This window comes from Camelina sativa, chromosome 12 (genome assembly GCF_030686135.1).
Source record: "Camelina sativa cultivar CO46 ecotype springtype chromosome 12, ASM3068613v1".
In the NCBI taxonomy this organism is placed as follows: domain Eukaryota; kingdom Viridiplantae; phylum Streptophyta; class Magnoliopsida; order Brassicales; family Brassicaceae; genus Camelina; species Camelina sativa.
Window position 1 is genome coordinate 1,931,414 of NC_141891.1, and position 14,777 is coordinate 1,946,190.

At 33.8% G+C, this 14,777-nt stretch overlaps 2 protein-coding genes and 1 pseudogene across 3 annotated transcripts; 1 reads left to right on the forward strand and 2 right to left on the reverse strand.

Annotated features, from left to right (window-relative positions):
• Positions 1-134: 134 nt before the first annotated feature.
• On the forward strand, positions 135-4,066 carry LOC104729567 (filament-like plant protein 5; annotated as a pseudogene). Its single transcript, XR_015573965.1, has 6 exons — positions 135-292; positions 822-974; positions 1,083-1,281; positions 1,362-3,349; positions 3,424-3,472; positions 3,573-4,066. The product of XR_015573965.1 is annotated as a filament-like plant protein 5 (transcript).
• Positions 4,067-6,239: 2,173 nt separating this feature from the next.
• Positions 6,240-7,163, reverse strand: LOC104729568 (protein SMALL AUXIN UP-REGULATED RNA 9). Its single transcript, XM_010448520.3, has one exon. It carries the CDS (start codon positions 7,072-7,074, stop codon positions 6,760-6,762), a length of 315 nt encoding a protein of 104 aa, XP_010446822.1. The 5' UTR covers positions 7,075-7,163; the 3' UTR covers positions 6,240-6,759.
• Positions 7,164-12,556: 5,393 nt separating this feature from the next.
• Positions 12,557-14,504, reverse strand: LOC104729569 (uncharacterized). The gene is made up of 3 exons (XM_010448521.3): positions 14,319-14,504; positions 13,148-13,924; positions 12,557-12,908 (listed from the first exon to the last, which is right to left on the reverse strand). Exons 2-3 carry the CDS (start codon positions 13,885-13,887, stop codon positions 12,734-12,736), a joined length of 915 nt encoding a protein of 304 aa, XP_010446823.1. The 5' UTR covers positions 13,888-13,924; positions 14,319-14,504; the 3' UTR covers positions 12,557-12,733.
• Between the last annotated feature and the right edge of the window lie 273 nt (positions 14,505-14,777).

Genomic DNA, 14,777 nt, shown 5'->3' on the forward strand with positions numbered 1-14,777 from the left:
GCAGCGGATAACTGTCTCCTCGTATTCCGTTTTTGAGAGATGGATTTTTTTTAATAAAAATAATAATTATAGCAAAAGGGTATTTTGAAATAGAGGTGTTGTCTCTATGTGGAGCGTCAAAGTTGAAAAAAAGTGACAGCCCAAATCATATATACACACATACACACCGCTCCCTTCTTCTCTGGCACGCTCCTCCCACTTTCTCTCTTTCTTTCTTTATCTCTGTAGCTCGATTTTGATCTTCGCACAACACTCTCAACAACTCTAAGAAAAATCATCAATCGTCTCTTTGGTATGATGATGCTTCTATCCTATTTCACGTTTCTGCTATTTTTTCCTTATAAGAAGCTTAATTAGAAATTGTATAGTGTGTTGATTTTTAATAGTTTGTGTTGGAGTATGTGTGATTAGTGTATTGTGTATAGCTGATGATTTAATGTGTAGTTTTCCTCGCGCCCATTGAGTTGTGATTTGAAATTCTTTTTTTGTTAGTAATTTTTTTCAATGAAAAAAAAAATAACAAATATGGAAAGAAAGCATTAAATGTCATTCAACTACAGAGAAGGAAGAAAAAGAAAGAAACAACAAAACGGTCATTGTTTGAGAGCTGAATGAAAACACAGTGTAATAAATAAATAGCGGGATTTTGTCGGATGAAATTGAAAGTTACATTTCCGGAAGATTTTTTGTGTTTCCTTTTTTTTTTTTTTTTGTATCTTTGTTCAAATTTCAAAACTTTTTCAGTTTTTTTTGTCTTTTGTTTTTTTTTTTTTATTAAGCTCCTCAATATATCTCTTCCCTTTTCTACGGATTGTTAACAGAGTTTCTTGAGAGAGGAAAAAAAAATGGAAGGTAGTAGAGGTTGGCCATGGAAGAGAAAGTCTTCAGACAAAGCTACGACAGATAAACTAGTTGTTGCAAACGAGTCAACTCCTGTTTGTTCTTTATCCTACTTGGCTTCTCTCGAGAATCAGGTTCTTCTTTCATCTATAATAATACCATATAGTTATTATAGCTCTGTTTAGATATAGATTCCAATTTTGATGTTTTTTTTTTTGTGTGTGTGTGTGTATGTGTGTTAGGAGAAGTGTAAAAACACAAACTATGTTCAGATTACTATGGATTCTTACACGCATATGAGTAGAATGGAGGATCAGGTCAAGTTATTTGAAGTTGAAGTTAAGGATCTTAAAGATAAACTCACTCTTGCTCACTCTGAGATCAATACTAAAGAATCTTTGATTCTTCAACATGCCAAAGTCGCTGAAGAAGCTGTTTCAGGTCAGAGCACCAACAACCCTTTATACTGTAGTTCTTGAACTTGTGTGTTTTTGTTGCTGATTAGTCTTTTGTTCTTTTAGGATGGGAGAAGGCTGATGCAGAAACTTTGTCACTTAAACGTCAACTCGAATCTGTTACACTCTTGAAGCTTACTGCTGAGGATCGAGCTTCGCATTTGGATGATGCGCTGAGAGAGTGCACGAGGCAGATAAGGATTGTGAAAGATGAGAGTGACCAGAAGTTGAAAGATGTGATTCTTGCTAAGACCACTCACTGGGACAAGATCAAATCCGACCTCGAAGGTAAGATTGATGAATTGAGCCAAGGACTTCACCGAGCAGTTTCTGACAATGGGGCACTCACTCTTGCAAGAACGATCAGAGATGATAGTAAGGATCAGTGAGGAAAAGTCTAAATCTGAAGCTGATGTGGAGAAGCTGAAGACTAATCTTCAGTTGGCTGAGAAAGAGATTAGTTCGCTGAAGTACGATGTTCATGTTGCTTTAAAAGAAGTAGAGATCCGCAGTGAAGAGAAGAACATGAGTTTGAGGTCAGCGGAAATCGCAAACAAACAGCATCTGGAAGGAGTGAAAAAGATTGCAAAACTTGAAGCAGAGTGCCAAAGGCTAAGAGGGCTTCTTCGGAAGAAGCTTCCTGGTCCTGCTGCTATGGCTCAAATGAAGATAGAAATTGAAAGTTTAGGGCATGAACTCACAGACCCTCGAGCACAGAGAGGCATAGCTCAAAACCCTAGTCGCATCGCAAAGGCAGAGATTGCTACTGATCATAAGTTGGAAGAGTGCAAAAGAGAGAATGTATATCTCACTAGACGTACATTGGAGATGGAGGAGGAGATTCAGACGCTTAAAGAACATCTCGCTGCACGTAACAATGAACTGCAGGTTTCAAGAAATGTATGCGCTAAGACTCTTGGAAAGCTTAAGATTCTTGAAGGGCAGATGGATATGTTTCACAATGACAAGAATGCTCTGAAATCAAATAGCAGAAATCTTTCTGAAAGTCCATCCAGTGTCACCTCAGTATCCGAAGATGGGTTTGATGAAGAAGGAAGTTCCTCTGAGTATGGTCCAACAACCTCAACAGATTCTCATAAAGTGAGAAAAGTATGTGCTGATGGTTCCTCAAAGGCTAACAGAATGGAGTTAATGGATGACTTCTTGGAGATTGAAAAGTTGGCAGCTAATGATCCAGATGGAGCTAACTCAGCTTCAAAATCTTCCAACAGTGCCTGCAGTAGTGTATCTGTTGGCACACAATCCGCTAGTAAGTCCAGTGAGCAAGATGAGGATACAACAACACTTGATCAGCTGTTAACGGTTCTCCGTTCAAGAATCAACAGGATATTTGAATCTCAAGAGGGCATTAGCATTGAGAAAATCGTTGAAGCGGCAAGGGTTTCGATCCAAGAGATGAAAGGATCATCACCCCAAAAACTCTCAAATCCTCTGTTTGAATTTGCTGATGAAACTTTAGAGAAGCATGTTTTGTCATCTCAGGATACCAAAAGCAACGGAAATGTGGAGAAGAGCACAAAGAAACAAGATTTGGAAAGCGAAAAGGTTACATTGCTAGTTAAAGAGGTTGACGAGTCAGATTCTGATTCACTGGGAGACACATTACCTAAGACAGAGGATCACCGTGTAGATAATTCGATGAATGGTCATGAGCTGGATGATTCATCATGCAAGAGCTTGTTGAAAGAAGTGGAACAGCTTAAGTTAGAGAAAGAGAATATTGCAGCAGAGTTATCAAGTTGCTTGCAGAATCTTGAAAGTACAAAGTCAGGGTTGGAAGAAAAAGAGCAGCTCATATCGAAGCTGAAATCACAGCTCAATTCTTCAGAAGATCTTCAAAGCTTGGCAGAAACACAGCTTAAATGCGTGACTGAGTCATACAAATCGCTTGAACTCCATGCCAAAGATCTAGAAGCTAAAGTGAAAAGCTTGGAAGAAGAGACAGAAAGACTTGAAATGGCTTTCTCCACAGAAAAGCATGGCCATGAGGAGACTCTAGCTAAATGCAGAGAGCTTCAAGAACAATTGCAAAGGTATTAACAACTAAAACATAGTTAAATCTTCCACTATGCATAGTTTGTTTTGCTAATTTGGACTTGTGCTGAAGGAATGAGACTTGCAAAAAGTGTTCATCATCCAAACTCCAACCTAATCAGGTACACTTCTTACTTATTTCATCTGTTTTGTTGCATCTACTATTTAGATACAATTAGCAATAAGCCCCTTAACTAAAATTTACAATGTTCTTGTTTCCAGGAAAAAGACATAGCATCTGCAACAGAGAAGCTTGCAGCTTGCCAAGAAACAATTCACTTACTCAGCCAACAGTTACAATCTTTACAACCTCAGAGCAACCACGATATTCCCAAATCTCAATCCCCTGAGAAGAAGCTTCAACAGCACAAAACCTCAGAACCAACACTGAACTCTTCACTAGATGATTTACTCCATGATCATATCATCCAACCATCTCGTTCTGTTAGACACACGGTGAATCCAACAGTCCACGCTATCATCAAGTCTTGCTCTGTTTCTTCATCATCCAAAGACGATAATGAGAAGCATACGCGCGGACTAGGCAGATTTTTCTCCTCTAAACAGAAGAACAATGGACGTTAAAACGCTAAGAGATAAGATAACACACTCATTATCTTTTGGTTCGTTTGATTTTTCATTATCCTTCTTGATATGTGTATATGTTTATATGCGTTTTGAGTATTTGAGAAGAGAACAGTACTAGTCAAGATCAATCTTCCTCTTGTGTACTCTACACACTTAATTAGGGCATAACGTCTCTGAATTGACTAAACCGGACTATAACCAAAACCGAATTAAAGTTTTGCTACAAACCCGATTACAAGAAAACAAAAATTTCATATCCAGTTCGAATATTTCTGACTTCTAAAGACCAAAACCGAGATCCATTTTTGTCCTTGTACATAAAAACTCAATGTATACAAAAATTCAAGAGCACATCATCATTAAGAAAACGAAAAGTAAAAACACAATATGTCAAAAAATAATAAATGTATGTAGGTGGGAAAAATCATTAAATGGCAATTCTATTTGGTCAATTTATCAGATATATTGAAATGATCATGTTCCCGTTAAGACTTTGAAAATGTTTTAGATATACTTGAGAGTTGAAAGGATAACGATTAACGAGTAACTTCGATATTTTGGGATAATATAAAACATTCCATCGACTAAATTAAAACTACAAAGCATAAACAAAATTAAGTTATTAATGTCAGAATTTTCATATAAACAAAGTGTTGGTGGTCTAGTGGTTTTCTGAAGTTTTAGTTGGGATGTGAATATCCATGAAAATGACTCTACCAGAAAAAATAAATCAAGTTTTTTTTCAAAGGAGCGTTGGGTTAAGCTTCAGAAGAATCAAAATTATTAGACAAAACAAAAATAGGAACGTGAGGTCCATGCAACACAAAAACAATAATGTAAAGTATTCAGATGGATTTCTAGAAAGAAAAATATAAGAAACTTAAAAAAGTTTGAAAAAGGACAGGACACAGATCAAACAGATAATGGTCATCAATGTCAAGCAGACAAGGTATAAACTCAAAGCAACTTGACAGTATGGGCAAGCCAGAGTTTGCACAGACAAATGCTATTTTTTTCTCTTCATTGTCTTTGAGTCTCTTTTATTGAATTATATATACGTTTGTGTTTGGTTTGTATTCTACTGAATATAAATATCTGAAATTTATTCGTGTCTTCTTGTATTCTATGATAACTGTGTGCGCTTATTGGAATAAATCGCAATAAAAAAGAAGATGAAGAGAAGAGTCAAGATAGATAGAAGAGACATTGTGGCTTACATGTTCTTCTGCCTTTGAAACAACTCATCTCTCCAAAGCCATTTTCAAACACATATTGTCTTTATCAACAATAATGTAGGATAAAAATAAGAACTTTTTAAAATAAAAATAGAAATAGACTTTAAAAAATATCGACTAAAAATAATGAGAATATTAGATTTCCCTTCAAAATTCATTAAATCATGCACTAAACTAGTAATAATGAATGGTACGAGACAAATGGAACAAATGATATAGATCATGATAACGAAACGACTTAAAAAGCAATAATTCTTATAACTAATTTAGAAGGTAACCCCACTCAAACAGAAATTACTGTATACACTAGGCATCATATACTATTTATGATATTATTGTTTAGCAGAAAATTTCATAGCGATATCTAAACTAATTTATGTGACTCTTACTCTATATGAATTTCACTACTCCATAAACAAGGTGCACTCAACGCAAGTAAACCCCTAATTTAAGCTAGGGGTTGGAGGAAATAATGGTTTGGAGAAAAGATTTTGTTGTTTACCATTCGATTAATTACTATTTTAATTAGTCTGACTTCATAGATATTTGACTTGTGAAACAGGACATTAAACGCCATACATAGAGAAGGCCAGACGAGTAGAAACAAGATTGAAACCACAAATATGGTTAAGGTTAACATTTGGCCATATGGTTGATAGACCATGCAAAAATTTTGAATCTACCTTTTGTGTATTCTATATAGGTTGATTATTTGTTACTTATAGTGTATATATATAAAACCAGTTATATATATATATATATATATTATGTTGTGGAAGTAACAAATAAAAGGAAAAGATTATATATATTCTTGTCAAAGTAACTTCTTAATTTAACGATTTGTACAGTATTTCTAATCAATATATAATAATTCATCTTTTGTAGAATAGAAAGAAATCTACATATTGTAAACAAGAGAACAACTCTTGTACAGTATTTATAATCTCTCGTTCCTAACATAATTAAAAGTTTACTGAATAGAAAATTTACTGAATATATATATACTGAATAGAAAATTTACATATTGTAAAACAAATAGATGGGAATAAACTTAGTACTGCTGTACTGATCAGAATGAAAATACTTGATTCAAAAATTAATACAAAAAAGAAAAAAACTAGCTATTCCTCTCAAGGACCAACGGTCAACAATACACGTTGACTTGAGGGAAAAGTCGCCACCCAAGCTATTATACAAAATATTTAGAAATAATTAAATAGAAACAAGACACCGAAGATATATAAAAAGGAAAAAAGAAAATCCCAAGAGAGTGGTTAATTAAAAAAAAAAATGTTAGATATATTAATACAGCCACAAATCTTGAGTCGATGCGTAACGCGATCCCCGCCATTTGCTTCCGTCTTCTTAGCAAAGAGAAAAGAAAAAACCCTAAGTAATATTTATTTCTTATTTCTTGTTTCTTGACTTTCTTGGTAATAGCTAGTTTCGATGCTTCGATCTTCCGAGTCTAGAGTGTGACAATGTGTGATCAAACCTTTATAACCTCAAAGGGGAATGATCTCGAGGGAGTGACCAGTTCAGCTATAATTATCAGATCGACTCCTCTAGTCTCTCGATGTAGAGTTTTATCTGAACATGGAGATGAGAGATCGAAAGACGACTTCATCACAAGGAATAGTGATACCCATCTCGTGCTCAAACCCAAACTCTTCCTCAGCTAGTTGTAGGAGTGTCTGGAACTCATGATGATCTAGCCATGAGATTGGGACCACATAGCGACTTCGGTGTTGACCGACATAGACGGGGAAATGACCTTTTGGCACGTCATTGAAGTAGCAATTACCTTGATTCTTCTTTCCAAGACTTGAGCACCTCTTCAAGATTTGCTTTAGGGATGCTGCTTGAGATAGCGCTGCTTTGTTTGACTTCTTTATCGCCATTTTGAGCTTATTCTGTAGAGAGAGAACTAGATAGAGAGAAGAGAGAAAGTTTGGTATGTTTGAAGAAAGGTGTGGATGTGAAGGTGGTGGGGAGAAATATGAAGGGGTATTTAAAGGCACAATGAGAGAGAAAAAATCGAAAGATTTTATTATAATTATTAAAGAAAAATCATCTTTTTTTAACATAGATTTTTTAGGTTTACTTATGACTTTTTTGAAGATTTGTGACTAGGTTATATGTATTATATACACAATAACGACTAATTCATGCAGAACCACATGAAGTGTTTTCCTTGGTGATCACTTTGAAAGCCGCGTAAGTACATAACATATATATATATATAGTATGATTATTAATTTCATCAAACTCAAAACACTTGTTTATGCGTACAACATTAAAATCTCATAAAAGTTTAAACAGTTTTTTAAAATTTATTAATACAGGATGTATGGTTCACTGTAACATCCAACCATTTTCAAGGTTAATTTTTTTTCTACAAGCCCATATATATTATGGCCCAGACCCCAGAGTAGTAAAAAATGGTCTATCATTTTTGTTTTGCATCAATCTCCTAATTTTTTTTTTTTTTTGGTAGGTTGCATCAATCTCCTACTGAACTCAGTAAATTTTTTTAACAATGCACTTACTTAAGTTTTTCGTATCAAACTATATATGAACGAAGAAAAATTCCAATGTGAAAGCAAATATGATCATGTGGGATGTAGGAAAGAAGGCAGTTTTAGAGACAATGCCAGAAGGGAGAGAGGGCAAAAATATGCAAAAGAATGCATACAAAAAAAAATTAGGAGGGTCTTATAAATTACGTAGGGACTATGAACATTAATTACCCTACATTGTCTCCCTTTTGTGTTTTTATTTTAGACACAACTCTACGAATTAATACAAGTAGTGTCTGTTTGCTCTTCACTTGTTATGAACTGTTCTTCAGATTTTGTCTCTACTGAAACTTCCAATTCTATTACAACTAATATATGAATAAATTGACAAATAATATCAGGGCCGTTAATAGATTTAGATACCCGTTTTGTCATAAATTGAGTCCGTTGCAAAAGGATTACGGACGAAGTATAAAGATATGTGTGAAGCAAAGTACGTACTTGCAACTCCAAGATCACATGTCTTTTGCTACAACTAGAGTTGCCAACACTTTAATATGCCATTCTTTTTTTGTTTTGTTTTCTTTTTTTAATCTACATATTAAGATGTACAAAATAAACAAAATGGTCGTAGTTCGGTCTTCGGTGGTTTTATATTTTATCGGTTGAAGTCGATAACCAAATTCACTGAGGACATATTATTGGTTATTGCGCGTTCATATCATCATCATCCATGTGACAGTATATATAGTGACCGACCTAAACTCAAATATTATGTTGGTCACCGTCAAATTAAAATGTATTACATATAAAAATAAGTACCATTCGCAAAAATCAGCTGAAATTGATAGATAGTGAAAAGATTAGAAAGGGAACCTTTTTGGGCTCACTTGAAAAAAATTTCAAAGAGTTAGAACTTACAAACCATACATATGACTAAATCATGTACAGTGCATGACAATAATTAAGATGGACAGTTAACTAATTTGTTAACTAGAAATATAATTATCTAACAGTTTTCTCGATATAATTAATATATATATATATATATATATATATATATGTAGTATGTGTATTGGTTTGCACTTTAAAACTACGTACGTTTATTCTAATTATATGGGGAAGTATGTAGCTAAGCAATATAATAGATCTTGTCCCCATGTGAAAATTTGAAATTGAAAACAAATGCTTAGGTTGTAACCTAATCTTTTGTTTAATTGATGGTATCAAATCCATGCAAGTTCCCATCTCATTCCTCCGATGCCTTGTGATCCACGTACTTCTTTCCCTATTCAACCTTCTTATTTTCTCTTTTTTTTTTCCATTCATTTTAATGTGATGAATCAGTCAACATCATCAAAAGATTTCACATTTGGCTTTGCAATGATTCCAACCGAATTAATAGCAATTTTTCCGTGGTAGAAACCCCATATCGTGTATAACTTGATAGCCAAAAAAAAGAAGAGAATTTTTAGTTTCACTGAAAAAGACTTTTTGGCTGTATCTACAATACTATCCATTTCGCCTAATCAGTATTTTTTTTTGTTTTGTTTAATCAGGTGAATTCACAATTACTGCAAAAAGATTATTTGTTCTATAGTTGTATATATGTTAGACCTAACAATGGTGAGGATGCGGGAATTCACTGGAACCAAGCTCTAACTTGTTTATTCCGTCGATTGAATTCCCATGTATAATACTTCCTTTTGTTCGGCCATTTGGCTCTGGATTCCGACCCGTAAATAAATTTAACTATCTAACGAGACTGTTCCCTTAGTCGAGAAGTTTCATAATCAAGAAGTTTCCAAGTACAACATCTTAGGGGTTTTATAATCAAGAACCGTTTTAAGATTTGCTTAATTAAAGTAACTTTTTAAGATTGTTTTTTTGTTTTTGTTTTTGTAAAGATATTAGCATCTCTCAAGATATAACGACAAATAGAAAGAAATAAGAAAGCAGATTGTTTGGTCGACAAAGGAAAAAACGATTAAGAGTTTGGCTTCAACCGTTACATTTAGTAGGGGCGGGGATATAGAATTGAATTTGTAGTATATCTTCTTAAAACTATATACATATATATAAGATAAAATTGACACTGTTTATGGAAAGGGAAAAGAGGAGAAAATTAAAAACTAAAACCCAAGACGTGGAAGCTAGATGGGATTTGTCGTATGTATGGGGTAATATATAATTTGAAGAAAGCAAAACAAAAATAAGAGATGGTGTGTGTGGGGACAAACAAAGGAGAAGAGGACAGTGAGAGAATCAGGTGGAAGTGAAAGGAACCAACAACACTTGGCTGTCCTGAATTGGCGCTTGTGTTGTGGTTATAACTTGTAGACATGATCCCTCAAGCTCTTCATTACCCCCACAACCCCAATTCATCATCTTAACCAACTTTTCCACGATAATAACTCGCTGGATTTTAACCAAAATTACACCATGTCCTGTTCAGTATTGATTTTGGTATATTCGTTTTATTTGCAAAAGTTTATACTATTATGAATTATGAAACCACGATTATATTACTCTATTAGACTAGTTTTATTTTTTTTTTCTTCTTTTCTCTTATATACGTCTTCACATGTTAATTTTATATTGTCGTTTTCAAAACGAAATATCACATTTGTTATTTTTTTTGTAAAACATAATTTTGAAAATTAGCCTAGACAGAGAGATTGGAGTAAAGTGCATGTTGACAAATATCAATAAACAAATGACTATTTCATTCTTTTTGTGAGATAAAATTCTGTTTGCCTTCAGAATTTTCCTACGATTATATATATTATCATAATATAAATTGTTTGTCTCCTTGTCTTTATTCTTTGACATTCGATATACTAAAGGCAAACGCAAATATTTTCATATGAAACAGTCATGCGAAAAAGCTGAATTAATTATGTATCTTGAACCTGGATCCTTATCTAAACAAAATTGAAGTATATGCTTTTGGAAAACTACTAATATCATTAGTTTGTATACCTAAGACAATAACATGTCTACAACAAAAAATAATACACTCAACCATTACACTACAGTACAAAAGAGGTAGATTTTGCAAGGTAGGTATGATGTGATGTAGTTACAAGGCAAAGTCACCTATCAGTTTTCGGCTTTAGAATCAATATTTTCTATTTTTTTCCCCTCATATATTCTCCAAATTCAGAAACTACAAATGGGACAGTTCCTAACGACAAATATACATAAAGGATTAGAATTTTAGAGTTATTTCTGAAAGAGCATTTTTCCCAATTTCCCTACGAAATTAAATTTCCAATTCAAAAAGCTATAAAAGGGACAGCTCGTTTCGACAAAATGCATAAAATAAATAAGTAATTTTTTAAAAGTTTTTTTTCTTTTTCTTTTCCCAACTTCCTTACAAATACAAATTTCCAATTCACAAACTATAAAAAGGACAGCTCCTAACGACAAAATGCATAAAAGAATATTGATATGAAGATATTTTTTAAAGATATTTTTTCAAAAGTTTCTTACACATTAATTTCCACTTCGATACAAAATGCATTAAAATTCAGATATTATTAAATAGTTTTTTTTTTCCAATTAATCTCCTACAAATTAATTTCCACTCCAATACAAAATTTTATTAAAATTCAGATATTAGTTTCCAATCCAAGGGACCATTTTAAAAAAGAAATAGATTTTTCAAGAATATATACATGTGAATAATGCCTCAACCAGCATCAATGCAAGAAACTACTAACTTAGAAAACATATTTAGATGTTAATAAATAAATATTATAAATAAATGTCTGCTAAATCCACAGAAATAGAACCAAAGAGAGAGTCACAAAAGAGTTGCTCATATGCCTAAACTGTGTAGGATCCATGTCTGCAAAAATCTATGACTCTCCCATGTGGCACTTATTCTTCCAACAACAACTCAGCAAAGTCAGAGAGCACCACAAGCTGACAAATAATCCTCTAATGAAATTTGAGCCACAAATCTGATTCTGGATAACTTATGATGAGAGAAGTTTTTTTCTCCTACCACCATGTTCTAAGGCCACTAGAGTCTGTCTATTAACTGATTACAACTCTTTGCAGTTTTTATGTCACATTTTGATGTGAGTTTTTTTAGCAAAAGCAAGAAGGCATCTCTGATAACTCTGTCAGTGTCACAATCTGTATTCCAGTTTCTCCTTTTCTAGGAGAAGTGTTTGTGTTTTCTCTTCCTGATTTAGAGAGACTAAAGAAGTCATTTCAAGGTGTTTCTTGTTTGTAAACGCCTAAATTGGTGGATACTCATGTTCTGCGAATGATAATGACCAAATGAGAAATGATTTATACATCACATATAGATAGTACAGGAGGCAATATCTGTCGATGTCACGATGGTGGAAGAATTTAATCCTATCTACTTGTTTCTTCCACTGATTTCTCTTCTATACAAATGAAAATAACATGATTGACTCGACGACTACTGAACAGTCAGTTTTAATAATTTGCCACAAAAAGAAGATATGCACAACTTCTTTCAAAAGATAACAAGTCAAAAACTTCTTGACCAATAGACATTCTTGACGGATATGCACAACTTCTTGCATTTGAAACAGTCAGGCTGAAAAAGTTGGATTATGTGATATTGAAACTGGATCCTTGTCTAAACTAATTGATATATATATATATATATATATATATATATATATATATATGCTTTGGAAACTACTCGTATCATATTTTCAGAAATTCATTGTAGGATCTTTCGTTACAGCATGGGGATCCAGATTGTGATGCTTGTAACAGAATCTCACAATCCATGCAAGTCCAGAGACGATATCAACAAAGAAGCAAAAAAGTTAGCAAGGAGTTTTAGGAGACATTTGAAAAGAGACAGGGCAAAAACAGATCAACTATGCTTGTTTTCTTCAAAGCCGGCCATGTACTACGGATAGTTTACCCGAATGTCTAATCTGAAAGAGAAAAGAATCCGATAGCAAATTAAGTACGCCTACTAACTATATCCAAAGGATTACATCTTAAAGATCTTCTCTTTTGCTAAGACATGAAAGATGCAGGATCAGATGTTTGAAGCATTCAAAGCCATCACTTTGCACTGTTCGTTTAAGGCCAGAAGCTGAGCTTCTTTCTTGTCAAGAAGAGCGCTCAGCTTCACATTCTCCTCCATTAGCTTTTGCACTTCAACCTCTTTCTGCGCTTTCTCACCTTCCAGTTGTGTCGACTTAGCAACCAACCTGATTTCACAAGAATAAACATACGAGAAAACGGAATTAGTAATATTGACATATATCAATTATATACAATTTAGGCAGTAATCAGGCGACCATCGCTTGCTACTATATATATTGTGGTTTTCCCACTCATCACGCTACCATAGACATTGCTTTACATACTTTGTACCTTTGCAATTGAACAGTCACATACTTGTCTCATCATTTACATAAAACAGGTAATAAGTAGTGATGAGACTGACCCGGCTTCGATGGTATGGAATTGCTGCGCGGATGAACGAAGTGTTTCAACAACATTGGTAGAAGTATTGACGTAATTTCTAAGTGACTCACACTCTGCCTTGACACGACGGAGCTCCTCTTCATTTTCGAGAGCCTTTTCTCTATCTCTCCTACTATCTTCAACTAATCTCTTAATAATCTCCGCTGTTTCTTCTAGAACAGTTTTATTCCCATGAGCCATCCGTTTCATCTCTTCAAACCTCAAGGAGAGATTCTCGATTTTGGCTGTCAACCTTCTAATCTCTTCCTCGCATATAATTACCCTCTCCTTTTGAAAAGAAGTTTCAGATTCAGCCGCTGTGACTCTCTTCAAAAGAGAATCAAGCACATCAGTAACCATCTCTATGGACTGAAGCGTCTTCCAAGTAAAGACTCCATCCTCCACAACCAAGGGATCCTGAGTATTGTTAACTCCAGTCACTTGAGAAGCTGAACTATCATGTTCCAATTCTATGTGTTCAGGAACGGCCAAGTTTCTAACTTTTGATCTTAAATAGCGCAAGCTAGCTGCAGCTGATTTAACTCTACCTAACAGATCATCTAATTCCTCAGAATCCTCCAGGGAAGTCGTCTTGACATCTGCAAGTTCAGCATCTAAATTATCTAAAGGGAGTTTACCAAGATCCATCTCATGGTTCCACGTCTCAAGAAGGGCTTCTTCTCTTGATAATGAATTACTAGTACCTGCGTTACCAGCCATTTCCAATCCAGAACTATAAAAGGAAGAAACTTTCTTTCTGCAGTAAATGTAAAAGAAGCTTTATTAGTATTACATATATGAAGCTCATAATAAGTCTCTAATGGAGTGAACAAGGTCAATAATTAAGAAGAGGCTCTCAAGACAAGAATATAACAGAGAAAGAACAAAAAAAAAAAAAAAAAAAAACAGAACCTTTCAGCTTCCTATGGGATTTTGAAACATTTATGGGGTTAGTGAACTATATCTCAAACGATAACTGAACTCAAACGCAGGAACAATAAACAAGAGAAGCTAAAAAAAAAAAGGATCTTTAACGACGAACAGTATAATAAGGATGATTATCATCTAAATTAAAGTTCGATCTGACAAGTCCTAAGCACGAAATTTTAAAAACGGCGATTGAACAACACAAAAACAAAAGGGTTCCTTACGATTTTTTCGAACGGAGATTTTGCTCCGGGCTGATTCGTCGTCTCTTGCCAAAGGATTTTTTGAGAAAGAAGGATTCGTCTCTTCCCAATTTTGCTTTTCCTGCTCCTCTACTTTTTAATTTCCTTTGATTTTGTTTTATTTTTATTTTCCTTTTTATAACCTAACCGTTTAAAAAGGGCAAAAACAAAAAATAATGACAGATGTTTGACTTTTGAGTTGAAATATCAGAGGGAAAATAAATTATAAAATTATCTCAATTCATATTTTCTTCAATTTAAACAAATCTCTCTATAATAAATAGCTATACTATAAATAATAAATATTAATTATAAATCTCTATATTAAATAATTAGAAAAAAGTAAATAAATAATGGTTCTATAAATTAATAAATAACCATTATTAATTTATAGAAGTTTTACTAGGTTTATGATAAAATCAAAATTACATGGGCTTTAGA